We start from the raw sequence: 27806 nt of genomic DNA, 5'->3' as shown, positions 1-27806 counted from the left end.
CTCTCTCTCTCTCTCTCTCTCTCTCTCTCTCTCTCTCTCTCTCTCTCCCTCCCTCCCTCCCTCCCTCCCTCCCTTCATGTTTGTGGATCACATGTAAGATCTCAGCTACTGCTCCAGTGCCTTGCCTGCCTGCCGCCATGCTCCCCGCCATGCTCCCCGCCATGATGGTCATGATTCACCTGAAACTGTAAACCCTAATAGATTATCTCACCTGTAAGTTTTCTTGGTCTTAGTGTCTTATCACAAGAGTAGAAAAGTAATGAAGGCAGGTGGAAAGGACACAAAGGAAGCATGGGAAAAACTGAGCCCCATCCTGGATAGTGACCAAGTGGTTGGTGCCTTCACACTAGAGGCCTCACCTCACCCCATGTTCAGCCACAGAGGCTACCTGCCAAAGATGTGGCTTCAGACCCCATCCTGTTCAGTCAGGAGGACAGCCTGACAGCACAGGTTTTACTCCACTTCAGACAAATGGGACAGGAGAGGGACTGGAGAGTCCCCTGCACAGGAGGAACGGCCAGTCTGCTGAAATCCTGAGGCCTGTGAGCCTTCCACACTGTTGCTACCCTCCTGAGATCCAGGCCTCTTCACAGGCAGCTCTGCCCTAGCTCCTTTCTCAGCAAGGTCAGGTCCTTTTCCAACACCACCAGGCTGTCCCAAAACACGGCTTTAGTCATGAGACTGCATTTCTCACCTCTTTTCCCAAACAGGTAGATTTGAAAACAAACTCTTTATCATGTGACATACAGACTGTGCCTTAAGGATTACATTGTAATACACCTGCACGCTGGGTCTCCCTTCCTAGCTAAGTGTCTGTCACAAGCAATGGAGGAGTCAACAACAGTAACAGCTCCCTCTGCTCCAAACTTTTATTCATTCCACAGACCTTTAGTTTAGAGCCCTGCCTGTCCCAGACACCCACAACCATAAATACCTCAAGTCTATAAAGATGGGGTGCTGGATAGGGTGGGGTGGGTAGAGACAAAGTATTGAGGGATAGCATGGCAGGAAGGAAGGTGGGGGAGACACCACTAAGTTGGGGAGTCTTTGGTGAGTACAGAGGAACTGGTGTGAAGTGAGAAGCAGGGGAGGGGAGGCTAAACATGTGACACCCCAAGACTTGCAGTTAGAAAACCACCCTGATGTCTGTGTTGGAGGAGTCAGGGAGGAAGGAGGGTCTAGTCCAGCTGAGAGGGTGGGGAGAAGGGTTAGTTAGTAGGCCTTGGGAGGTCCAGATGGGTGATCCCCAGAGACAGCTTTGGGCAGAGTACAACAGACTCTTGAGTTTCCCACAGTGCAGGTGATACAGGGAATCCATCCACACCCACATAGAACCACCAAAACCAAAGACAGACCATCTTAAAGGAGTACTACACCCCTGTCCAGTGTTAGCCTACAATGCTTCCTCCAGCCACAGGAACAAGCTGACTATGACCCAGGGCCCTGGCTGACTGTACCTTAGTCATCATGCCATATGCTATGCAGGCCTCAGCTTTTCCTCTCCAGTCTTAGCAATCACCACATGCTTTCCTGGAGACCAGAAGCAGATGGAATATCAGACAGGAATAAAGAATGGAGACTTGAGGCTGAGCCCCAGCCTGAGCATATGGGAAACCTGAAGCCCAGCAGGCACTGAAGATAACACTGGACAACAGAAGGGGGCAGTGAGGCACTGTAGGCATTCCTTTTTTTGTTTTGTTTTGTTTTTTGAGACAGGGTTTCTCTGTGTAGCCCTGGCTGTCTTGGAACTCACTCTGTAGACCAGGCTGGCCTCGAACTCAGAAATCCGCCTGCCTCTGCCTCCCAAGTGCTGGGATTAAAGGCGTGCGCCACCACTGTCCAGGTACTGTGGGCATTTCTATGTGACAGATAAGCACACGTCCCTCTCACACTGGTCACCCTGGCATAATTCAAAGCATGTTCATGCTTTGACATGGAGAGAAAAGAGCCCACCAGTTCTGGAGAGGTGCAGTACGCAGATCACTAAAGAACACAGCCAGACCTCAACATCTGCTTGGCCCTGTCCATTCCCCCAGGTCCAGGTCCAGGGGAGACCATGAGTATGCTGTCTGGGGGTGGGGAAGACACAGCCATGACCATTGTGATAATGATGGTTTGCTGTCTGGTGAGATGCTCAGAGTGCCAGCATGCTGAGCTGCTGGCCCAGTGGTGAATGGTGTGGGAGGATTTAGTGATTGAGAATAGAGAGGCCAGCAGGTAGGAAACCTGAAAGGGCATATGGGGTGGCAAGTGTGTAGGGCAGGTGCTAGAAGTGTGTGTGAGAGGTAATCCAAAGGTACACTTCTGAGACAGGGAGGAGGGGAGGAGCACAAGAGGCAGCTGCAGGGGCCAGGGCAGGGGTGCTGAGCCTGACAGAAGACCTGGACCGGGAGGTGAATGGCAGAGACAAAAACAGAGGTAACAAGTATCAACCAAGAGCAAGTGACAGTCACACCCTCTCGGTAGGTGAACTTTCCTCATACCCACCAAGGATATTCAAGGATGTGCCCATCTTCCAAGAACCTGCTGGATACTCCACAGATACACACAACCTCAGGATGTTATCAGGGATCCTGGACACTGGGGGTGCTGGATGCTTATCCTATCCTTAGACCTCAGCTCTGGCACAGGACATCACAGAAGAAACAGAAAGAAAGGGGCCACTAGCTAATCCATTCATCCTACATCCAGAACTTTCTCTCAAATGCCTCTAAGGTCTCTGGTACCTGGTTGAGTATAGCAGATACAGAAACAAGACACCTGATAGCACTGGCAGAAAGTAGACTGTAGACACACTGATAATCAGGACACACTTAGCCATGGTGGGAGAACACTTCTTGGAGGGGACTCCAGTTGGAGGGTAGGAATTCCACAAACAGGGCGAGAACACACGGCTATAGGAAAGGCTCACTGTATTCAAGAGAATGAAAAGGCTTAACTTCCCATGGGAGTAGGAGGCACATCACAGAGGGCCTTGTCTCCTGAGGGTGAGAGTCTGTCCTCACCCTGTAGGAGTAGATACCCCAGAGCACAGAGATGGGGAAGCACAGGCTTTCAGTCTCAAGAGATCTGTCTTTGGACAAGAAACTGGATCTAGAAGCAGCAGCCATCAGAATCACTGTAGAAGTGTCAAACAGCAGCTTGACCACCTGGGGGTGTTCTGCATTTAAGGTACAGGCCATCCCGGGCCTTCACATACACAATCATGGTGAGAGAGGTCCCACATGGACATACTTCCAGAATATTCCCTTGGAGACCTAGCCTCCTCTGAGCCCCACTGCCCAGGGACACTGGTCTTCTGGCTTTTCAACCCACCCCTCTTTCTTACTCTCCTTCCCACAGGACCCTCTTTTGCTCTCTTGTTTGTGCACTAGCCTATGGCACCCCAATCACCACCGCACACTCCTCTACTCTGTAGGAATCCTTCCCACCTCCCTCCGCTAGGCTCTCTGGCCACCTGCCTCCAGTCCACGGCTAACACTAGAAGGGTACAGTAAGAAGCTCAGGCTCCCCGATTCCCTCTCCCAACCACATTAAAAACCTTTCCATATATACCTAGGCCATCAACATTATTCTACCCAGAGGCCAAATACAGTGTTTGCCTCTCTTCTCTCCCGCCTCCAGTTTCTCACCATGTAGGCCTGCAACTCACATGTAGACTAGCTAACCTCAAGTCTGTCTCTGCCTCTCTAGTTCCAGAATTAAAGATGACAGACCTAACACTTTCGTAAGACCTTGCCATACAGGGCACTCCTACCCAGAAGCACCAGTCCCCATTTGGCAGCACCTGTGCAGCCAATCTAGACCAGTCACACCAAACCTTGGCTCCCACCTGTCCTGTCCCCCTGTCAGAGCCAGGCAGGAGGAAGCCAAGGTGAAGCATGCTTCTCTACACCTACATCAGAGCTGAAAGGGGGTGGGGGTGGGGTGGGAATCAAACCATCTGCTCATGGGACTTGAGCATGCTGGGCTCTGGGTGCTGCCTGGCAGGCCTTCTTAGCTTGCCTCTAGCACCTCTCCCGTTCCCAGGCGTTGGTTCTAAGCTCCCCCCAAACCCCACCTCCTCTGAGAAGGGCTGGCTATCAGGCAGGAGCATCCGTTCCTCTCCAGCCCAGCCCTTTTTTTTTTTTTTTCTGAGACAGGGTTTCTCTGTGTAGCCCTGGCTGTCTTGGAACTCACTCTGTAGACCAGGCTGGCCTCGAACTCAGAAATCCGCCTGCCTCTGCCTCCCAAGTGCTGGGATTAAAGGCGTGTGCCACCACCGCCTGGCCAGCCCAGCCCTTTATCTGTATCCCCACTTGGTGCCATGGACCCACGTACAGGCCCCCTCCAAGTTCTGATCTCACTTCCTGAGACCTAAATTCCCTGGACCCTCACTGGGGCCCTACCCTAGCCTTGCCCCGTCTTTTAGATTCCTTCAGAGTCACACAGCTGACCAGAGCAGGCTGCACCTGACTTGATGATCCCTTAGGACACCGCTACCCAGATGCTATACCTAACAGATACCTCAGGCCCTTATCCCTCTAAAGTAATCGTAGCTGACGGCGCTCCGTGCTCCAGCTCTCCCCCCTGCTCCAGCTCTCCCCCACCCCCCACCCCCTGCTCTGGTCCCTCAATGTCACTGCTGTAGATGCCTGGCTTCTTCTCAGGCTGAGCAGGAGTCCTTACCTCCACAGCTTCCCAGGCGTCCCAGTGCATCTCATGACCTTCATGCTCCAAGGCGCCACTGCAACTCAGCTCCAATCCTAGCCCTTTGCCAAGCCCAGGGCTTGTCCTGTCACACCTCTCATGGGAGATCCTTCCTGTCCTCCACCCTTCCGGCCCCTCCCACAGCGGCTTCAGGAGCACTGGCCACACAGTGCAAACTGCAGTCCCCAGGTATAATCAGAAGGCAAGTCCCTTCTAGAGGAACATGAAGGAGGAGAGGTAGGACATAGTTGTCCCCTCTTTCTTTCTTAGCTCATTCCAATCAAATCTCCTTCCAAGTCTCTCCAGTGACCTTCCAGGCCAGTGCCTCCGTGTCTATCTCCACCCCCTTTGGCACTGAGGTATGGCAGTCATCTATTTGTGTGTCCCAGTCATCTCCTAGACTGTAACTTCCATACCAAATGTCACATTACACCGTGTGCCTGGGAAGGAAAAAACCAGAGAAGGAAAGAGGTAGACTTGGGCCCAATTTTGAAGGCTGAATAACAGTAGGAAACCTTAACAAACTTGTTCTATGGAGTGACCCCAGAAGGCAGGGTGTTTGCCGCCTCAGCCCTGAAGCACAGCATAGGAATTTCTCAAGTGTTAATGGTGACTGGCACTCATAGTGACTCCTTGAGAAGCTGGCTACAGGCAACTTGATAGTGGGTCTTTTGCAGGTGGCACACAATAGTAGGCACGTGCCAGGTACAAAAGAGATGTAACCAGTAACGAGGTGTGAGTCACAGCACCATGGGCCAGCTGGACTGCTTGCTGGCTGGAAGTTCAGATGCAGGTCTTTCTAGAGATGCCTAAGATCACACGTGGGCTTCTGAGATCCAAGATTCTGTAGCCATTCTAGACCCCTCTCACGCCCACAGGCAGGAGCTAGAGCGGCACGGGGTGCTCTTCTTCCTATTACAAGTCAGGAAAAGCCGCCAGCACAGACGAATGAGAATCCGAGGAAAAGAATTCAGTCAGGATGTCAGCAGCACTAGAATTTCGACAGACCTAAGTTCTAAGTTAGGTGCCTGAGACAGGTGTGCCTTGCAAGCCTAAGTACATGGCAGGTTCTCAGCAAACATCTTCAGACCAAGAAAGACAGCCACCCAGTAGTCATGGAGGCTTAATCATTTTAATAGGCATTCAAGACATGCTTCCTGCATGCCGAGGTGCCAAGTGCTGGAGGACAAAGACGTGAGGCACTGCCTCAGCTCTCAGGAAGCCCTGGTCAGGACAAGACACTGACCAAGCCATTCCAAGGTACAGGCGCTATGACTGGAAAGCAAGGGTGTGAGAGCCCTCTGCCCATAAGTAAACAGTACTCAGAAAAAGCTTCCTAGTCTGTGTCTGTGTTAGCCCCAGGCAGTGGCACAGAAAGCATGAGCCAAGGACGAAGCCGCCAAGCACAGAGCTCCTTCTGAGTCTAGGCACTGTGTACAAGGAGGGCATAGGCCAGTGCGTATCTTTATGGTTCAGATCAAAAGGCAGTCTAAGGGTGGAGAGATGACTCAGTTGGTAAAGGGCTTGTTAGAGAAGCATGAGGATGTACGTGTTCAATCCCCCAGAATCCACATAAAAGGCTGGATGTGGCATTACATGCCTATAATACCAGCACCGGGCGGCACAGACAGGAGGATCAGCGGTGCTCACTGGCCAATCGAGCTGAATTGGCAAGACCCAGGTTCCCGAGAGAGAGACTATCTCAAAAGATAAAGTGGAGAGCAATTGAGCAAGAGAGCAAATGTCGACCTCTGGCCTCTGCACACAGGACTCACATACGCGTATACACACCCACAGGTTCCAAGGGTAAACACAAATGTTTATAGCCCAGCTCACAGGTTCCAAGAAGCCAAAGACCTGGGATTTACTGAGCTGCTAGGACAGTGTCCTTTGTGTGCTGTGCTGAGAGCAAGGCCTGAAGAGTCTAGGAAGAAAGACTGACTCCAGGGCAGGAGTATGTCCCATAACCCAGTCCTCCTAAGGGTCCACACACTTTCAAGACAGAAGTGCTAGAAAGGGCCCTGCTGGGAAGGATGGTCTGGAAAGGGCCCTGCTGGGAAGGATGGTCTGGAAAGGGCCCTGCTGGGAAGGATGGTCGATAACTAGCAAACAGGAACAAACTGATTCAAGATGAGGCTGATGGGATGAAGGGAAGGGCACCCTGTGGTGAGACTTGGACAATGAGTGACACTTAGAACAGCAAACCCGTTTTTATTCATATAGACTCACCTATCAGTCAATATCCAGAGTCTCTGAGAGTGTACAGAACCCAATTTAAAAACTGTGCAACAAGCTGGAAGACCAGTCACATACCTGCAATCCCAGCATGCAGGAGGCCGACTAGAAAGATCATGAGTTTTAGGCAAGCCTAGGCTACATAGTGAGAGCCCGTTTCAAAAAACCCAAAACCTAGTTTGGAGATGAATTCAGTGGTAGAATACTTTCATAGCATTAGGCAGAAGGCCTCGGGTTCAACTCCCAGGGCTATAAAACAAACAAATAAATGAAAAATCAGGCAGGACAGCCTTTCAGAAAGAGCTTGGTGTGCTTTACTATGTAGAGTATGTTGCCTGCAAAGGAAAACATCCCAGGCTGAAACACTGCAGCTTACACAGGCCATAGACAAGTGCCCTGAGGCTGTGGGCAGCCAGGGGCTCCGGTGACACTATCAGTTTTCTCTTATCCTGGTGGCCCCCACAATGTAGAAGGCTGGAGTGGATACCACATGCTTGATCTCCCTTACTTCTTACCAAAGAGCTGCCTTTTGCTAACTCCACAGAAGGCTGACTCCACAGAAGCTGGCGGCCTGGAATGAAGAAAGGAAGGCAAGTTCCGAGGTAGGTTTCCCCTAGAGTTCTGTGAGTATACACAGAAAGGTCCAACCCATGGTGTGGAGAAAAATGGGGTATTTTGAGATAAGTAACACCCAGTCTAGAGGCTCCCCAAAAGGCAGACAGGAAAAGCCCCTAGTAGGCAGTGAAGACAGGGAAGGTTGTACCTCTGATGCTCAGAATCGCCCCTTTTACTCAACAGGCAACCTGGGTCTCTGTGACAGAAATATAAAGCCCATCACCACCTTACTCCACCTACAAAGCAACAGGTTATGGACCAGCCTCCTTCCTTACTTAGTGTCTTCAGGACACAGTATCAGGAGTCTGTATGGAAGCCCAGCTTAAATGCCACACAGAAATGTTCCCCACTCTTGAGCTCCAGACCAGGAGATGCTTACCCACTGTCTGAATGACACCTCTCCAAACTCAAAGCCTTATTCCTCCTCAAGCTGGTCTCTCCGTAGTCTATGCACTGTAGCCCTGGGCTGCAGTCACTCCATATCCTCCTTCTGCCCTGGCTCTCACCATCCTGGCAGCTGCTTATCTCAGTTTTGCCCTTCCTTCTTAGGAGTGTCTGAAGGAACCTCAACTGGCCTCACCCTCAGCACATGCAGGAGCCCTTCTGGTTCTGGGAAACATACATCTGATCAAGTCACTCACAAGCCACAATCTTCCAGAAGCTTCTAAACCTCACTCAACACTGTGTCAATAGCACACACACCCAGCACCTCCTCATACAAATTCATTTTTCTTTATTTTTTTCCCCTTTAGTACTGGGGGTTGAGCCTAGGGCCATGTGCACAATAGATATTAATTTTATTATAGAGCTGTGCTCACCAGCCCTTTCTGTTGTTTTGAAGGAGAGTCTTGCTCTGTAGACCAGGGTGGCCTAAAACTTGGTCCTTCTGCCTCAGCCTCTCTACGGATATTAAAATAGTGTGTTACCATACCCAGCTCCCCTGGGTTCTGGGCACTGAATACAGAGCCTTGCATCTCCAGGTAAGCACTGCTGAAGTCTGAACGCAGTAAACACATATTAAAAGGATAGTGAAATTCTCAGATAATGAATTCAAGCTTGTTCTAAGTAAAAGGCCTGAGGGCTTTAAAAAAAATTTATCTCCATTTAGAAGGTGATGGCTACAAACAGCCACTGAAATGAAACGGCTGTTTGTAAAGGGCTCCTTTCTTCCATTTGGAGTTGTCAAAACAGAAAAGGTATGCTCAAACACGTAGAACACTGGACAGGGCAAATGCTTTTTTTTTTTTCAACCCACTTCATTGTCTTGTGTACTTTAAACTAGAAACCATCCAAAGGCAAACACTTTACTATGTCTTTTGAGGTTGGCTCAGCCTCTGATAAGGATTAGGAGCAATGCTGTGTGCCCAAGGTCACTGAGACTTGCCGGACAGTCCTGGCAGGTGTGGTTACTCAGAGCTAGTAGGGAACACAGGCAGGTGAGCTGCACTCCCAGGGAGGTGAGTTTTATTGTTGTTATGAAAACCTGCCTAGATTACTAGAGTACTTCTGCCACCCAAAAGGTCACCCTTAATCCAGCCGAAAGCCACTACATTCATTACTAGTTCACTAGTTGACTGACACGCAGCATTTAAAAAAATGGCGTCTTTATTCCTTCCAACAAGCACTTAAGAGAGTGCCTGGCCAACTGAATGCCAAGCCATGGGGGAGCCGAGACAACCCAATGTGGCTCCAGGCCTATTCACACAACGATTAGATTCTAAATACAGCTGTCACTACCCAGTGCATCCCCTCAAGTCTTTATCTGAGTACTGAGATTAGGTGAGGATTAATCATCAGAATAAAGGAAGCACATACAGCGGCCACAGCACTCAATACAAATGGTCACTATCAAATATTTGAAATTTCCTGACCATCTGTCATCTGGGTTGATCTGGACACCAACCCAGGCTACACAGAACTGACATCAGATAGAGCTTAAGAGAGTACAAATACAGTCATCTCCACAACAATTCAGTGAACAATGACAGGTGCCCATTGTGGAGGGGGTGTAAAAATTAGAATGGAGTCACTGTCCCCAAGTAGATGAAATGGTAACGCGTGCCACATTATGGGACAGTTGCCTGGGAGTCACCTGATGATCTTCCAGCAGAACACGGTGAATTGAGGAAAATAATTTTGAGCCTTTGGAAAATCATTTATCTACTTTGGAAAAACAGCAACACAACAGCCAAAAAAGCCAACCAATACCTGCATATGTCCCTGCCGGGTTAGACAATCTTTGGCCTTTAAAGTTAGCCCAGGGAGTCCCCATCCTAGAAGGTCAGAGCACAACTGTTTCTGAACTGAACCAGGTCTGTCAAGGAAAATCTGTGGTCAGGCTGCCAACACCCAACAGACTGACTTCTGTCATGTGTAGCCCACACCGTGTGGTGCCAGCTCTGCCCTCAAGCTGTTATTCAAAACTCCAGAAGCACAGGGCCAAGCTAAGGCACAGGTGACAGAGGCAGATCAGGGACACTAGCTGGATAGGGCTCTCAGGCTGGGAAAAGTACCTAAGCGTCAGGTAGGCAGCTGTGTCATCTCTGGCAAGTGAAGGGCTCGAGTTGTTGCAGGTCTCCGAGGGCAAAGGTATATGAACACTGCTGCAATTTTGAACGAATACAGAAAGAGGATTTCCTATTCCGCAGAGACGGAAAGTGCCCCAAGGGAAGGTTGACACAGAGGCAGTTCTTTCCCACGACACAGAGCCCAGAGAAGGCAGCCACGATCGAAGAAGGCCGGGCCTGTCCAAAGGGGTCTGACTCCGGGGCCCACGTCACGCACGCAGCACTAGACTCTGGAGCCCCCTAACCCGCAGCGACCAAGACACCGGGCACAACCCGTGCCCCCCTCCCTCAGTACGTCGGTGCCGCCGGTCAGCGCACCGTGGCAATGACACCCCCACACCCCGCGTCCATCCGCCACGCCCCCGCCGCGCACCCACCTCGGCGCGCCGCACCGCACCTCTCTAGCTCTCTGCTGGACCGCGCTGGCCTTTCTGCGCACGCGCGCAGGCGGCCCCGCCCCACAAGCACGCGCTTGCGGGCTGCCCACCCCGAGCGCCCCGCGTCTCAGCGCAGCCGGCTCTGAGCATGCGCACTTGCGCCCGGCGGCCGCCAAGTCGGGAGCATGCGCTAGCCAAACAGCGGTTCCCGCGCTAAAGGGCGGGGGCTCGCCTAAAAAGGGGGTGGGGGGGAAGTCCTAGCGCCTGATATAAGGCAAAGTCATGGACAACTAGAACCGCGATGGCTGCCAATGGAAATAGCCTCTGATCCGGTCACACGTGGACCTGAACTGCCCCTTCTCGACGTCCAGTCTTGAGCAGATAGAGTGTAGGGCTCCTAGCTAGGGACAGGACCTGTGTCAGGGAGCCAGGAGGCCAAGACTAGGAGCCGCAGTAGGAAGCGACAGCTGGATGGACCCCAGAGATGGGGACAACGGGACAAGATATGGGGCACAGGCAGAGATGCAGCTGCCGATGGGAACACAGACACGCGACTGACAGAAGCAGGCTAGAATGGATATGGGGACACGACGTTGGACAGGGGAGCCTACAATACTCTTTGTATATTCCCGGCTGGAGGCAGAGGCTGTCGCTGTCTTGGCTATGCAATTGAGCCTCAGCCCCTGCAGCGGTGTACAGGCGTCTATGGTGGCAGCAGTGGCTTTGGGGAAGTCGGAGAACTCTAGTGTATCACAGCACCGGAGAGTTGATGAATCACAGTGGCCCGTGGGATGTGCTCAAACCCCAGAGGGATGATCCTAGCATCCCATCGGAATGGGCGGGTTCACACCTTTAAGAGACATCGGGTATCAGGATACCCTTTGTACTGGGCAGCCAGGGTGATGAGATCAAGGTCCTCTGAGGATGAAAACTGCCTTAGGAGCCTCCAGATAGCTCTTAAGGGCCTCCATACTCCTCTAAGTTGGGGGTGAGGTGTCGCCAAATAAGTTTCAAGCGGGGATGGGGGTAGGAGGAAGTTAGATGGCGATGCACGTGACACCTCAGCGGGCTAATGCTCTGATGAACGCACCGCGCCCACTGATAAGAGCTGAGCCCGCCCAGTCCACGCCCTGCTTGCAGGTTCAGGCGGTCCCGCAGCGCCCCCGCCGTTCTCTCCTCTGCAGCCTCCGCAGGCGCCGAGTCCAGGCGTCTCTCCAAGGCAGCACGAGGCTTCCACGGGCGGCACTGAGCCCCGGTCCCCGGCCCGCTGTGCTCCCAGCTGCAGCCTCGGGCCCGCCTCCCAGCAGCAAGTAACGCCGGCCGGGCAGGAGGCGCGGGCAACCGCAGGCCGCGTCTAGGGTTGGTACCCACAGCGCGCTGCTCCCGCGCCGAGCGCGCTCCTCGCCACTGCGGAACACAGCAAGCACCGCTACCGGAAAGCGTGTCCACGCGCCGCGGGCCTCGCCGCGCGCACCCACTGCCACCTGCACCGCTGCGGGGGGGGGGCGTGGAAAAGCGATCAGGTTAGGTGGGGCAGGGCCAGAGGGGACTGTAGAGAAGCATAGCGTGTTCAACTGGCTTAGGAAAGACATGAAGAGGCCACCCACTAGAAAAAGGTACATTGAAGACGTAACTGCCAAAGCCCTCATCCGTGGAAGACCCGAGGAAAGAAAGTGCTTTGAGATACAACCAGGGTCAAGGTACAAAGGAGATGGGGGCAAGATGGAAGGGCCGGAGTGAGGCAGCCTACCATAATCCTTCCGACAGAACTTCTTTAGGCTGATTCGGTAACTGCCACGCTCAGGTCTGCAATGAGACTCACAGTCTAGGGGGAAAGAGTAGAGACTAGCAGATTTCATGCCTCTCCCCCATACTGGTCTGCTTTCGCTATAGCCCTCTTCTCCAAGGTCATACCAGTCTGGGTCCTGGTGTCTACTCACCCTGTGGTTCCACAGGACTGCTTTCTTCGGTGGGTCCAGGGACAGGAGTCTCTAAGGAGTGTGGGAGAAGAGTTTATGATGGGGTATCTGAAGGAAGGGCTGGGGGACAGACAACAGTCAGTAGCTGATGTGACTTTGGCTGAGGTGACTGAGACAGGGCAGGGTCACTCACTAACACAAGGTGCCACAGGAGAACGGCTCTGCTGGAAACCTGGGGCACAGCGGTTACAGGTGAGGCCAGTAACACCATCCTTGCAGGGACACTGGCCTGTGGTCTGGTTACAGGTTTTGCCAGCGGCACCAACTGGATGGCAATCACAAGCTGAGGGCAGAAATGGGGGGCTTACTCAGAAATGCAGCTGGGGTTCTGGGAAAGTAAATCATGAATGCATGCAGGTGATAGGCTCACCTCTGCAAGCACGACGGTCACTCAGGACACGGCCTGGGTCACGATAGAAGCCCTCCCGGCAGTAGTGGCAGTGACGACCAGCAGTATTGTGCCGGCAATTGAGGCACACGCCCCCACTGCGGCGGCCGGACAGTCGGTACAGCTCCATGTTGAAGCGGCATCTTCGGGCATGGCCATTGCAGGAACAAGCTGCGGGGAAGGATCAGTCAGGGGCAGCCCTTCCTGGTCAGAAGTCCCCAGGCTACCCTCCAAGGCCTCACCAAGGCAAGCGTGGGCTTCCTGCCCTGTAGCCCGCTGCCATGGCCTGTCGCAGTAGAAGGGCTTGCAGCGGCTGCAATCTGGGCCCTCTGTACCATGCTGGCAGTCGCAGACCAGGTGGCCATGGGTGTCTAACAGACACCGTGAGGCATGCCCATTGCACTTGCATCGACCTCCCACCTGAAGCTCAGTGGCTGAGTAGGAGTAGGGGACTGTGACCCCACCGTCCCTGGTGTCTCCCTGAATGGCAGGCCTTGTGAGTACTATGCGAATATCTGTGGCAGTCACCCAATCTTGGAGCACGGGGCTGTTGTCCAGATCCAGGCCCTGTGGGCTGCCATCCTGCACACTGAAGGCTAGAAGGCCCCCACCATCAGGATGAGCCTGAGGGGCTGGGAAGCAGAAGGCTTCTGGCCCTGGACCAGCAGGGCCATCAGCAGGAGCAGGCGGACGGCCATAGTCCAGGCTACAGCTGGAAGAGAAGAAGCCCAGGGGGACCCAGCTGCGGCCATGGTCCTGTGACTTAAGCAGGGCCACGGAGGTTGGGGGAGCTGAGCAAAAGCGCAGGCTCACGAAGACCAGCTCAAAAGCCTTCCCCAGAGGCACTGTGAGGGTTACGTTGAAAGGTGCCCGTTGCAGCAAATCGGAGCGCCAACAGTGAGGACTTGTAGTGCCCGGAGCAGAGGTCAGGAGGTCTGCAGAGTGTGCCCGCTGCGGGTCCGAGGAATCGCAGACGCGATTGGCCAGCCTCCCGCACGTGCTGGACGCCAGCACCTCTCGGCCCAGAGCAGCGTTCACTAGGCCAGGAATACAACGGCGAGGCTCCCCCGCCTCATCATAGCAGGGGTCGGCGGAGGCCGGCAGCCCTGGGCTCAGTGCAGCGGAGAGCGTGCCCGCGGTCAGCAGCAGCCCCCAGGGCCAGGTGGGCATGGCCGTGGCCGCTGTGAATCAACCAGCCAGCTTCCGCCCAACGATTCTGCCCTCGAGGAGAGAGCCTTGTCCGCTACTCTGTGTGCCGGGTCTGCAGTGCCAAGATAGCAGAGCCCCAGGGCGGCCCCTAGCACAGGCCCAGAAGTGGGAGCAGCCACCGGCACGCCCGGGGCCGAGCACAGGAGCAGGGATGTTGGCGAGTCCTCCTGCTAGGCCTGGAGCGTTGACAGGCGTCGCCCCCGCTCCCGGTGCCTCCGCCCGCGGAGGCCCCACCCGCCGCCGGCCGCCAGCACTCACCCACGGAGGGCCAGGAGGAGCAGGTCTCCCGGCCTCCCGGGAAGGGCCCTGGGCGGGCGGGGCCTGGGGCGCCGGGGCTGCCGCCTTCTCCGGCCTGCAGCGAGAGCAGAGGAGCTGTGCCAGAAGGGGGTGGGGGGCTCAGCAGGAGCAAGCCTGGTCCTAGCCAGGGGCGGAGCTGCTCGGGCCGGGAAGGAAGGAGGGGAGGGGGCCTTGTCCCGACAGCCAGAATCAGAAGCAGATTCAGACACAGGCTGGGCCAGCGCGGGAGGGGGCTGGGAGGCCCGCGATCCGGGGGAGGGGCTGGAGAGCCAGGAATGCGCTGACGGGAGGGGGCAGCTCAGCCTTGCAGCCCGTGAGGGACCACCCAGCAGGGTCCTCGGCCTGAAGCCAGGCTTTGGCTGCTCCTGGGGTGGTGCCACGTGCTGGGCTGGGGTCTGGGCCACTCCTCCTAGAGGCCCATCATCCAGGCACAACCTTAGGACTGAAGCTTGAAGTCTTGGATACTACCCAGAATGGGGGAAGAAGACAGTTGGGGCTGGTGTTCTTGTAGGGTATCCCCAAGGCAGTAGTCTGTTCTAGCAGAAAGAACGCGGGTCTTATTTTAAATCCGAGCTGTATAGATTTCTGGCTGTGTGGCCTGAGTTCCTCAGTTTCCTCATCAACCAAAATGTCTGTTGTTCGCCATGCTTTGTCGAGTTGCTGATGAGCCAATACAGATGTCCTAGGTGCACTAGGGAGCATCTGGATTCGGCTAAGTGATGAGGTCTCTGTTCAGTGGGATCCAGCCAATCTCTTAATCCAAAGCACTCCTGGGTCTCAGGGTATAGTTGTGTCATATGATAGCCCCAGCATCCAGAAGGCCTTGAAAGCTTGGACACAGGTTACAGCCTATTTGATGGTCCCTTGAGATTCAGGGTATGGTCACCTGTCGAACCCCACCCCCCACCCCCGTGGAAAGGTAAGGAATAGGGTTTGACGAATGGACAGAGGCTAGTCACAAATAAACCAGAGTCAGAATCCCTGAACCTGACCGTCTATAGCCTAGTAAATTTGGATAGGAAAATAGGCAAATGCCCCAGATGAGTTGCCTGGGCACAAGTTGGAGGTAGGCAGCTATAGCTGAGAGGTTCTTACCAAGAGGAACCACTGCCTTTGGTCCCTGACAGACTAGGCAAGGCTGGGATGGACTCCACAAAGGGTGGGTAGGAATACTGTCTCATCTTAAGGGAGCAGTCCTGAGATCCAATTACTTGGTTTCAGAACGGAGGCCAGTCCCTGCTGCTGGTAAAAGAGGCCATATGAGGATGTCTGCGTACTCAGAGCTACCATCCTGGGCTGAAAGTGTTCCTACAATAAAAAAGTAGAGAAACAGTAGCTCTCAGGAAAGGAGAGTGAAACGAGAACGCTAGACCCTCCCCAGGACACAGGGGCTGCAGCAGAGCCAGGCACCGGGAGAAGCTAGGTAGCAGGTTGTTGGACACTTGGTTTCCTCTAGAACAGCTGACTCTCTGACCCTAGGTACTTTCCCAGGCCTGCCGTCCACACGTGCGAGAATGGGTAATAGATGAGCTGTCATCCTAGAGCTGAAATTGGCCTTCTTTTTCATGTGGATAGCCACAAAGCCTTACCTTTCACCTAAAGTGAACTGGAATGCATCCTTTACAAGAAGTCATGGACTGAAGCTCTGTTCTGCTCTTGGGTAGGCTAGGTTCAGGATTAGCCTTTTTTAGACCTTCTTCCAGAGCAGTGGTTCTCAACCTTCCTAATGTCGCAACCCTTTATGATTTGGGGTCACAACATGAGGTGGTGTAACAGTTCCTCGTGTTGTGACTCAGTTATAAAATTATTTTCATTGCTACTTCATAACTGGAAATCTGCTGCTGTTATGAATCTCGCTGTAAATATCCATGTTTTCTGATGGTCTTAGGTGACCTCTGTGGTTGAGAATCAATGTTCCGGGTCCTTCTAGCCACCCCCCCCCAGCTCCATACCTCATAGGGATGGGAGGAGCCCTGGTCAGGATTTGAGAAATGGAGAGTGGTTTATGCTTGAGAAATCCCCTGGGGGAAACCCAGGCTGGCCCTAAAACTTCAAGACCCCAGCTAGAGCCCTCAGACTGTCAGACAACTATGGGAGGTGGAACAGGGGAACAGTTTTTCACCCTAACAGTGAAGTAAGCTTCCTCTCCAGCTCAGCTCCCTGTGAACTGTGTCTGCCAGGATCTGCAGAGTATGTGATGGATTCTGATATTGGTGCCTGGTGATCTCAGCATTGATCAGGTCCTGGGGGATGAAGAGGGGACAGGGGCTCAAATGCCCATTGCATCACCAGCTCTTCAAGGAGGAGGCTGTGTGCTTCAGATCTCTTTCCTAGAATTGCCCTCTGCACACACTGTCTGGCCCCAGGGCTACTCTTGCAGATGGCGGGCTGGGCGTTGGGATTGCTTTCTCTAGTCTCCAAGAGCCGCTTATAACTCTCTGTGGGACCCAGCCACCTGCCTCAGCCCCTGATTGAGGCCTCTTAGGCCTCTCATCTCACTATTCCCTACCCCCTCCAGGCACTTTCTGTAACAAAGAGGTTCTGCCTCCTGCCTCACACCTGCAACTGCTCCAGCTCTGCACACTCACCCCATTCGGAACTGCAGTTGCTTTGAGGAGGACAGAGGATGATAGTGTTTGACAGTTTCAGGCCGCACGCAGGGAGCCGCTGACCTTTCAAATAACCCTCTGGCCAGCCCAGAACCAACTGTCCCCTTCAGACCCTTACCACCACTTCTTCTTGCCTTGTACAAACATTTATTGAGTGCCTATTATGCCTCAAAGGGGCCCCGAAGCAAAAAGGAAGGCCGGCAGATCTACACTCTCTGCCTCACCCCGTTCCTCACTCTCTCCAGGCTCTCTGCACAGACTTTTTGAACCCCCGCCCCCTTTCCACACTGTCAGGCCAGCTGAGCGGCTGCAATCAGCTCTCCGCCATAGAAAACGAAAAGCTGAAAAGCACCGGTTGGTGAAGGGAGGGTGTGAGGGGGAAGGGCGGAAAGGGAGGAGGAAGGGTAAGGGCTGGTAGCCCTTCCTACTTCATGAGGATTTAGAAATAAACAGTTTAGGGAGGGGTCTTCTGTGTCTTGCCAACAGTGAAATGCAGCACCCCTTCTCGCCCAGACCTTGCTGGAAGGTGGCCCCTCACACAGGCTCAGGGTTCCCCCGGCTCCCGCTGCTCCACAAGCCCAGCCCTCCTCTGCCGCCGAGCTCTCCAGCACAGAAAGGTGGCGGTCAGGAGTCCAAGGCCGACGCCAAGAGCAGCCAGCGACATGCTCTGGGCCAGATCCAGGCAGGGCCCGCACAGCGAGAAGGTGATGCCCGTGCCAGCTGCACCAGCCAGCACCACCAGGGCGCCGAAGGGCAGGACGCAGCGCGACCAGGAGCTCCCCGCACCGCCGGTGGCCAAGAATAGGGCACGTAGGGCTCCAGGGGGTTCTGGGGACGCCAGACCTGGCAGGGTGGGCTCAGGCAAGGACTCTGGTGATCTCATGTTTCCGACTAGGTGGCCGTGCTCTGTCTGGGGTGGGGATGGGGTGCCAATGGTAAGGATGCCCACCACAGCCTTAGGTCACATCCTGGTCTGCCATGTAAGAGCCAATTGGTCCCGGACTTGGTGACGACACCAGGACGCCTGGGAGTTCCACTGCCTCCTCCTGGCTTTTGGCAAGGAATTGGGCGAGCAGGGTGGTGGGTAATATCTAAAGTGTCGCCACTATTTTCATGGAACCCTTCGCAAATACCGCTTCTAACTCCACCCAGGGTACCTCTCAGAGACTGAGCACTTAGAGAACAACCGGCTGGACACTACCAGGTAGGGTCATGTAGTCAAGGACCACTGAGGTCCCAAAGCTTGGCCAGGGGCAGGGGTGGACAATGCCCTTGCCAGTCTTTGGTTTAGGATCAACCACTGGTACATTGAGACAGTAGGTACAGTAATAAAGCAAGTGAACGAACCAATGGAATAATTATAGGTAGCCTGTCACAGAAAGGGATCCTGGGGTGGGAAATGACTGGTTGGTAGGGTTTAGGCTTCCTCTAGATCAAAGCACTTGAGCATAAGATTTCCAGGTAGCAGTTGACTGACCAAAAAAAGGGGGGCTTGGTTAGTCTAAGGGATGGTTCTAGTCAGGGGCATTCTCCTGCGGCTGGGGCCAGTTTGACAGGGTGCGGTAGCCTTCTCTCTTGGCTCACAGATTCCTGGGTTCTGTTCCGGGAGAGCTTCTCAGTCCAAGGAAGACAATGGTTTTTTTTTTTTTTAATGTTCTACTTCAGTCTCTAATTTGCTACAAGCCCTCAGCCAGGGCTGTTTTGACTGACTGACCTTTATAAAGACTTTTCTTTGTAAGAAGGACCTCCTGCTGGAAACCAGAGCAAGGTGCTGAGCTATTATCCACTTTATTCCTTCACCTAAAGACCTCAGCTGACACACTTCCTGTCAGGGCCCCTGAAGGGGCCGGTGACCCTAGAGATAGAGGCTATTTTCCTTTGTGAAAGGTCCCTGTCTGCCACCCAGTTTGGTGAGGCTCCAGAACTGTACAAACAAGATTCTAGTAGCCAGCTGGAAATGCTTGAGTATGGTTAAGTGCTCTTAAAATCCACTAAAATCCCAGTTCCTGTGAAACAGACAGGAGGGCTAGGTTGGGGTCCAAGGTGAGCTATACAGTGAGATCCTGTCTCAACAAGACAGAAAAAAAAAATGTGGGGACCTGGGACTGAAAAAAAAATGGTTTAGTGGTTAAGAATGCTTGCTTAGAGACATGGTGGTACTTTATCTCAGTACCTTTAATCCCAGTACTCAGGAGGGAGAGACAAGTGGGTTCCAGGCCAGTGAAGGCTACACAGAAAAACCCTAAGAGACACACAAACAAAAAGAGCACTTGCTAATCTTCGAGAGGACCCAAGTTCTGCTTCCGGTATATACATCTGGCAGCCTTTAACGCTAGCTACAGGGGATCTGATGCCCTCTTTTCAAATCTGTAGGAAATTGTACACAGATGTCATACATCTGCAATTAAGAATAAAATTTTCGCAGGGCGGTGGTGGCGTACGCCTTTAATCCCAGCACTTGGGAGGCAGAGGCAGGCAGATTTCTGATTTCGAGGCAGATTTCGAGGCTAGCCTGGTCTAGAGTGAGTTCCAGGACAGCCAGGGCTACACAGAGAAACCCTGTCTCGAAAAACCAAACCAAAAAATAAAATAAAATTTTCTTTTTTGAGACAGGGTCTTAATATATAAACCAAGTTGGCTTTATATAAAATTTGCCTCAGTTTCTGAAGTACTGGGATTAAAGGTGTTGGACACAACGACCAGCTTTTAAAAAGTCTTTAAAAAAAAAAATCTAGGAGCTGGAAAGATGGCTCAGCAGTTAAAAGCTTGGTTAAAAGTTTGGTCCCCAATATCTATGTGGCAGCTCACAACCAACTATAACTTCACTCCAGGGTATCTGAGGTATCTGGCTTCTGCAGGCATCAGGTACACATTTCCATATAAGCACCCATATTCACATATTTAAATCTGTTATACATATGGGTATTTTGTCTGCCTGTTGTATGTTTATCTTATGTGTGCAGTGCTTAGCCACGCTGGAAGAGGCCATGGGATTCCTTGGAACTGGAGCTACAGTGGATACTCTTAACTACTGAGCTCTCTCTCCAGCACCCAAAATAAAACTCTGGGGAACAGGCTAGGAGTCCTTGAGATGCTTGCAGGAAGTCTCATGCAGGAAGCAATACATGATTGCTGCAGAGGCTACAGCCCTGACTCCTGTCCTTTCTTCTTCTCCCAAGGAAGTAACAATTCCTTACAAAGGGATGAAGCCTAGGAGGGGACAGTGCCATGAGGGATCCTCAGAAGGAAGCAGAGACCCTCACAGGCTGGTCCCAGGTGACAATGGGGATGGAGTGGAGGTGTGGGAGGATGGTCATGGGCAGTCAAGCCTCTTCTGATGTGGCTTATGGCTTTCAGAGTTGCCAGGAGACGAATGTTAATGTTTTTTTTTGTTTGGTTGGTTGGTTTTGTTTGCCTTCCCTTATGCAGAAGAGTCAGTCATATTTTGAATTTTTATTGATCTATCCCTTTATTTTATTTAAACAGAGTTCAGGCTGGCCTTGAACTTAGGATCCTCTTGCTTCAGCCTCCCCAGTGGGATTACAGGTGTTCTCCAAATCCCTTATTTGACACAAGTCTTCTCATTTTGGTGTTCTGAGACAGGGTTTCTCTGTGTAGTCTTGACTGTCTTAGAACTTGCTCTGTGGACCAAGCTACCTTTGAACTCACAGATTCAACTACCTCTGCCTCCCACCCAGGTAATGGATACAATTCTTAAAACCACAAAGAAAGAAACAAGAGTCCAAAAAGCATCTTGCCAAGTCCTAGTGTGATATAATTTAAATATTTATACTCCCTCAAGGAGTTCAGGTGTCATGTAGGTCGTCTGTAGGTCTACAGTGAGAGAAAGGAGAGGCAGCCAAGGACTTCCCCAGGAAGCCAGAAAGCTGAGCCCTGACTAAGAAGTCTGGAGGCCAAGAGGAGCTAGGGGTGAGGGGGGAACACCCTGTCCACCTAGCTTCCCCAGTGATGTTATAGCTCTGTGCTCTTAGCTCCCCCAAACAGGAAAATCTCCCTCAATCCTTGTTCACTACTTCCCAGCTGAGAGGAGGGGGCTCCCCCAGAGAGGCTTGTCTGCCCAGACTGCTTAGTCAGCAGGGTCATCTCGAAGGACTGTGAGGAAGCGTTCGCCTCCCTCACAGAGCAGACTGTATGTAGCACGACACAGTGCCAGCCAAGGTGGTCCTCCTGGCTCCTGAGTGTTTATCAGAGGGAGGAGTTCAGCCATCAGAACCTAGGGAACAGTACGGAGAAAAGGCCTCAGTGGGCAACCCTGGGATAAGCTTCTAATCCTGGGCATGAGGGTGTTCCAGCTCACATGTAGGCCCAGACGCTCACAGACACAATCTATCCCAGGTCCTTCCTTCCTTCTCTTAAGACTGACCCTGGGTGCTCTTGTTTCTCTCTTGCCCTCTTAGGCTCTCCCCTTCCCCCTTCCCTTCCTTATTCCCTTCCCCCCTCTCTCCATGTGCTCATGGATGGCTTCTACTTCTCTACTCTCCCCATCCCTCTGCCTCTACTACCCGCTTAACTCCCCTCCCCATGCCCTGAATAAACTCTATTCTATACTAAAAAAAAAGAAAAAGGAAAAAAAAAAAAAAAAAAAAAAAAAAGACTGACCCTGGGGAAGTGGGTAAGTGACAGTCTCAGTAAGGTCACTGGTTCCCAGGAACCACCTCCTGGCCTGGAAGTACCTTTTCTAGATGGATCTGCTGGTCTAGCATGGCCACTTGAAGCTTCAAGGTTGCCAAGGTCTGCAGCTCCTTGGTGCTGGAGTAGAGAAGGAGCTCAGGGCTCCAGGAAGAGTCCATCTCTCCTCCACAGACTGAGGAGGCCCGAGGGGGCTTCTCTGCAAGGCATGCTCCTGGAAGTTGTTCTGTCACAGCTATGAGAAGAGACATTTGTAGTCCCATGGGGTGGCAGCCATCGCCAAGGTTTCTCTTCATCTTCCAGGCCAGGACTTAGCTTTCCAGGCACCTCTTCCCTACTCTCAACCGTATGCTTGGCTCTAAGACTCAACTTGTAAAACGACAAAGAGTAAGTCAGGCAGTATCACACGCTTGGGACGCAGAGGCCGGCAGATCTGAGTTCAAGGCTACCCTGGTCTACAGAGTGAGTTCCAGGACAGCTAGGACTGCACAGATAAACTCTTGTCTCAAAAAACAAAACAAACAGACAAACAAAAACCCCCCAGCCTAGTGTGTAGCAGCCTGTGGTATGCTTGGTGCTGTGGTGTGCTCAGTGTAATGGGTTTGTCTGCCTCTGGGCCCTGGGCTGACAGCTTTTCCTTCAGTCACAGGCAAGGCCGGTTAAAGCGCCTGAGGTTTGTCTTGTGCATTGTGTATTCAGAAGCTGAATACTGTGCCTCAGACCACACTGTAACCTGATACTGGGGTGCTGTATTAACCAATGTACTGTGAAGAACACTCCCCATTAGTTCATGATTGGTCAATCAATGGCTGGGGCTTCTGACTGGGCAGAAGAGGATAAGGAGGCTGGACTGGAAATTGAGTGAGGAATGGGGGTGGGGTGGGGAAGAGAACAGAGAGAGAGGAGCAAGTCACCATCAATGGGATGAGCAGGAAGAGAAGTGCACCCTGAGGACAGAGAGATGGAGCAGAGGCAGCCCGGGAGACACCAGACTGGCGAGGGACCGACATTTGTGTGGTTTTAACAGATGGAAGGATTAGAGAAGCTCAAAACTCACAGCACAGTGCCCACAGCTTAGTAATAATTGTAGGGTTTGTGTTGTTTACTTGGAATTTACACAACCAGTCATGGCATAGAAATCCCCAATAGTTATTTAGGAATAAGAAGTGACAGAACAACCCCCCAAGGAAAATAATCTCTTGCTTTACTCGATCCTAGTTCAGACCTCAGCACAGGTCGTGCTGGACTAGAACCTCACCTGCTTGCAGCGCCTGTATCCTGTGGAGATGCTGTCCGACAATGGTCTGCAGTCCTTCCAGGGTGAGCAGGCAGTGGTACTCCTGCATCCAGTCAGTGGGGGCTACACAAGTTAAGGAGGGCAAGCAGGGTCCATGATGGTCCCCAAACCTTGCCTGTCCCTCTTGCCTTCTACCCTCCACCCAAGTTCCAGTCAGGACCACTGACCTTTGGAAAGCTCCTTTTGCATATGAAGTCTCAGCAGTGTGCAGGCCTTCCTGAGGTTCTGCACATGCGCCTCCACTTCTACAGCACTGGGCCTGTGGCTGGAACAGCCTGACTGTACATTAGTTAGGGAAACTGGTCTGTGGCCAGACCCAACCCTCCCACCAAAGATGAGTTTGGAGAGACAGCACTGCTCCGTCACAGGCCAACTGGTCCTTTCCCAAATCTGCCAGGTTTAGAGCCTGCTCCAGGACTCCCAGCTCTCCCGTGACAGTAAGGATACAGCCATCTGGAGTTTATGGAGGAACTGCGTTTTGGCGGCTCTAGTGGCATCTGTGGAGTCGTTGGTTTGTGTAGAGCTGAGCTGGGCCCACAGGCTGGAACAGGCCCAAAGGCACCACCGGAGGAAAAAAGGTGATTTTAACTAACCAGAGTATGTCTTAAGAGGCAAGGGAAGTGATAGGCAGGGGCATATCCCCTCGGGCATATGGCTTTGCTAGATGGCAGGAGGGGGCAATGGAGGCCTCAGGGAACCTAGAGATATTGACTAAAACAAGGGGCAGGATAGATCTAACCAGGCACAGCACACCTCTATGAAAAGGCCCATTACTGTCTTCCAAAAGAAAGAGAGTCTGGAGTTTGAAGACTAAGTATCACGTTCAGCCCTTAAAACACGAATGATGGAGAACTGGAGACGTGGTACTTTTATAGAAGACGTGAGTTCGGCTCCCAGCACTGACCTCAGGCAACTCACACCCAGGAGATCTGACCCCCCTCTTGATGGCATACTCACCCAAACACACATGCATACTATATTAAAACAAAAAAGACATACCAAACAAAAGCTTGTTGGTTGAACTGGGAACTTCAAAAGCTGCTGAGCCTGAGCTGACTGTACCAGCAGAGTGTCAGTGTGCAGAGACCAGACACAGCACAAGCAGAGAGACCTGCCCATCCCAATGTTAGCCATGTTCTCCTGCCTCTGTCTCCACTCAGCCTTACCGGGAATTCTGAGAAGCTGCCTTCCTAAAGGCCACAGGTAGCTGCAGGAGAGTCCTGTGAGAAAGAGGCCAATACTAAGATCAGTCTCTTCACATTTTAGGGCTGTCACTCTTACTCCTGGCTCAGAACCCATTAGGTTCCAGAGCAGTGTGGGTGCTAGCCTGGTCCAGAGAGCCCATGGGCTGGCTGGTCAGGCTCTGGAACGACAAACTTGATACGATCCCAGCCAGCTGTTCCACCCGGTATGCTTCAGTGCCTGACCCTTATGGGGTGGCACCAGGGCCTTCCTCACCCAGCTCAATACCCTGTCAGGATAGGAACAGACAGAGAAGGCAGTTTCTCCAGTGAGGGTCTGGGAAACTTACCCCTTCTCCTTTAATGTGAAGAGTTCTGTGGCATGAGGAGCAGATGATGGGACCATTTGTTGGTCCCTGAGGCCTGGTCTATACCCAGTAGTTTGGTCTTGTGTTCTTACATGGGTCTTATCTCCCCTTGATGGAAGTCTGCACTCAGGGCAATCCTTAGCGTTGGTTGTGGCCCATTGTATGCCCTTGGTGGATCCTGCACCCGATACACGGCTGCCAGCCTGGCTGGGAGCCCGAGGATGGGCAGAGCCAGTAGTACCAGAAGTGGCTGCCTTAGATGTTAGACTGGGGGTTCTGTCTCTTCGTCCAGCATTGGACACACCTTTCCTGACACGTACAGCCTTCTCCAGTGCCTGGGTCAAAAGTTTCAGCTCCTCGAGGTCTTGAGAACTAGGTGTACATGCTATGAACGTCAAGAACCAAGCAAGAATTCCTCATTGTCCCAGGATGGATTCCCCCATGACAGCAAGCCAGACAAAGGCCAGGGACAGTACCCGTAAAAAGCAGCTGACGTTTACCTGGACTTGGGTCTTCTTCCTTGGTTTCTAGAACTGGAGACGGGGTCCTGGCTGGTTCCCTGCAAAGACAGGGAACAAATATCATATCCCTAAGCAGATCCCCAGTCTCAGACCCTGTAGGATAAGGGGGAGGGAAAGCAATGACAACCCGACTCTAAAAGTGTGCAGTTGTACTTGGCCTTCTAGGCCCTGGAGCTCTGCATAATCCTGATGGTCCGAGGAGGGACTGGCCAGGAGGTCCCTGGGTCCACGCACCAGACCTGCAGCAGCCTCCTGGAAATGCTCAGGCTCCGCTCCAACTGCCGCTGCCGATCGGCGCAGGAGTCCAGGGCGCCCTGCAGCTCCACTACCACCCTGAGGACAGGTACTATATGAGCCTCGGAACCCCGCGCCCGTCCGCCCCATTCCCTTCTGTTGCACGAGACCCACCGGTGAGCGCAGTCCCCGGGTAGTAGGTAGTTTGCTTTAACGCCAAGCATTTTTGCCGCCGCCACAGAGTCCCGCGCCTTCCGGGCAGAAGGCCGCCCACTTCCGGCTAGGCTACCCAATCTTGAGCATAGCATTCAAGATCTGCTCCATAGCGCGAATCCAGCTCAAGCTCCACCCCATCACCCCAGGCTCCGCCCTAACCCCGCCCCCAGGGCGGACGCAGAGGCTCTGTTGGAACCTCGACGTTGCCAGGGTAGATAAGACTTGATCGCTTCCGATTTGGGTAACCAGATAATGCTCTTCTGGCAGGGCATCCGTGACCCTCTAATGTTTGATTTTCTGTCTTAACCAGGTTTTGCCGAACCTATTTTGAAAACAGAGATAAGCGGTCTTCCTGACTCCAGGGTGACTTAGGAATCAAGCATAAGGAAGAAAGACGATCTTAGAACTGGGTCGAGGAACAGACGCATAGGAATGAATGCCAGATAAGCGCCAGAAGAGCAGCGAAGCCCAGGGAATCTGGAGCATGTGGGACTTAGGTCTGCCAAGCTAGTCTACGTCATGGCAGGTTGTGCAAGGGACAGATGAGTATCGGATAGTGGGGGGAGGGGAGGCTGAAACCCAGAGAATGGCCAGGAGGCAGTAGGTAGACCACAAGCAAACACTGTAGCTAAGGCTCAGCAACGGCCTTTGCCCTCAAAGATCTACCAAGTTAGGTCAGCTTGTCAATTTATGGTTCATATTGACTTGTTTGAGACAAGCCTTGTTTCCCCTAGAACTCGCTCTGTGGATCACAGAGCTGGCCCCGAACTCACATAAATCCACTTGCCTCTGCCTCCTGAGTACTGGGATCAAAGGCATGTTCCACCACCGCCCAGACTCGTGTTGCATATTGCAAGCTATTTATCATCTACTCCATTAATATATTTCACTTTTATTTATTGAGACAGTCTCAGGAGGCCCAGAATGGCTTCTAACTTGTCAGAAACCTGGGCCTCATGCCGAGCAAGCACCCCATCAAAACCCCTAGACTCATTAGCACAGTATTTTATCCTAAGGCTATAAGAAACTTTTTTGTCCTTAACATATGGGATCCTTTATGAATTTGAGTGTCATTCTTGCACAGGGGCCATGCTAATCTGTTATTGTCTAGGTTAGATGTGCTGCTGAAGTGAGCACTTTTTTGTTTGAAATGAGGTCTCATTGTTGCCCTGATCTGAACTATGTAGACCAACCTGGCCTTGAACTCCCAAATGCTGCTCATTTCTGAAACAATAATATATCAGTACATTATTCTATGTTCTCCATCAAGTCAGACTGTACGTGCAGCTGGATCTTATGTAGTCTCAGCTGGCCTTGAGTTCATTCACTAGGTAGCTGAGGATGACCTTGAACTCATGACCTTCCTGTCTCCACCTCTATATTTCTTAATTAAAAAACTTCTACATCCACGCCACGTATAGCTTGCATGCCTTGTGCCCAGGGCGGGCCTGAAGAGGTTACTGGAATTTCTGAAGCCGGAGTTATGGATGGTTCGGAGCCACCATGTGGGTTTGGGAATCTGAACCCAGGTCCTCTAGTCAAGCAGCAAATGCTCCAAACCAATGAGCAGTCTCCAGCCTCCCTCTTCCATCTCGTAGAAGCCTGCCACTAGACACAGCTTTCCCATTTGTTTCTAACGTGAAAAATGTGCTTGGCTGTTGAAAGGACAGGGAACAGTGGCCAGTAGAACTGGAGATAATAAATTATTAATTCTAGGGCCCAAGAAGTAAGGTAACCCTAGTTGTTTAGGGACAAAAAGAGCAAGAAAGTGTAAGCTGTGTCAAGCAAAGGGGGAGGGGACCGAGATCTAGGTAGTCCCATTGCCACACTTAGGATAGAATATGGGCACTCCTACTTAGACTGGCCTCCAGTAGCCCAGGGAAACTTAAGACCTATGGAGTGTAAGCCCTCATAGAAACCAGAGGGACCCAGGTCTGTGCCTAGAGTAATGTTTCCTACAGGTGCAGGCTGGAAGTGGGTTGAGATTTTATTGTGTGTATAAGTGCCACATGTAGACCTGATGGCCATAGAGGTCAGATACCGTCCAAATGGAATTTAGGGTGATTGTGAACCATCATGTGGGTGCTAGGAACCAAACCCAGGTCCTCTCCACAGGTACCAAGTACTCTTATAGGGAGCCATCAGGGAACCATGGACAAGGCGGGAGACAGGTAAGGGACAATACCACTCATGCATTAAGACTCTTCACATTTAATCCTCACGACATTCCTGTGAGGTAGGTATTACTGTCCCCTCTCACAGGAGGAAACAGGCTGACTCGTGAACACTCAATGGCGTAGAACAATCCAAATGCCTGGAGTCCCTTTGCCCCAGTATGCCTCAGCAGGGTGGTCAGAATTCTGCTAACAGTAGT

General features: G+C 52.4%; 3 protein-coding genes and 1 pseudogene across 4 annotated transcripts in view; all 4 read right to left on the bottom strand.

The window, feature by feature from the left end:
• Positions 1-10531, bottom strand: part of Tbc1d24 (TBC1 domain family member 24) — a 25556-nt gene extending 15025 nt beyond the window's left edge. The window contains exon 1 of the mRNA XM_028760954.1: positions 10484-10531. The gene's annotated coding sequence lies outside the window, so the exon portion shown is untranslated. The remainder of the gene's footprint in view (positions 1-10483) is intronic.
• Ntn3 (netrin 3) lies at positions 8787-14568 on the bottom strand. Its single transcript, XM_028760953.1, has 6 exons — positions 13093-14568; positions 12833-13021; positions 12596-12745; positions 12424-12474; positions 12234-12308; positions 8787-11975 (listed from the first exon to the last, which is right to left on the bottom strand). The coding sequence occupies exons 1-6, from the start codon at positions 14018-14020 to the stop codon at positions 11626-11628; spliced, it is 1743 nt and encodes a 580-aa protein (XP_028616786.1). The 5' UTR covers positions 14021-14568; the 3' UTR covers positions 8787-11625.
• A 6149-nt stretch (positions 14569-20717) lies between these two features.
• On the bottom strand, positions 20718-25551 carry Tedc2 (tubulin epsilon and delta complex 2). 2 transcript variants are annotated; one of them, XM_028760834.1, is made up of 10 exons: positions 25391-25551; positions 25217-25315; positions 24962-25020; positions 24444-24846; positions 24079-24132; positions 23360-23453; positions 23080-23191; positions 22874-22975; positions 21660-21850; positions 20718-21199 (listed from the first exon to the last, which is right to left on the bottom strand). In XM_028760834.1, the coding sequence occupies exons 1-10, from the start codon at positions 25522-25524 to the stop codon at positions 21053-21055; spliced, it is 1395 nt and encodes a 464-aa protein (XP_028616667.1). In that variant the 5' UTR covers positions 25525-25551; the 3' UTR covers positions 20718-21052. The 2 variants fall into 2 exon arrangements, with proteins under 2 accessions (XP_028616667.1, XP_028616668.1); XM_028760835.1 differs by lacking the exon at positions 25217-25315 and having other exon boundaries at positions 25391-25451.
• Positions 25552-26471: 920 nt separating this feature from the next.
• On the bottom strand, positions 26472-26569 carry LOC114615294 (annotated as a pseudogene).
• Between the last annotated feature and the right edge of the window lie 1237 nt (positions 26570-27806).

The sequence above is a fragment of the Grammomys surdaster genome, unplaced genomic scaffold (assembly GCF_004785775.1).
Source record: "Grammomys surdaster isolate TR1022 unplaced genomic scaffold, NIH_TR_1.0 126612, whole genome shotgun sequence".
Taxonomy (NCBI): Eukaryota; Metazoa; Chordata; class Mammalia; order Rodentia; family Muridae; genus Grammomys; species Grammomys surdaster.
This window is presented reverse-complemented; position numbering and strand designations above follow the sequence as displayed.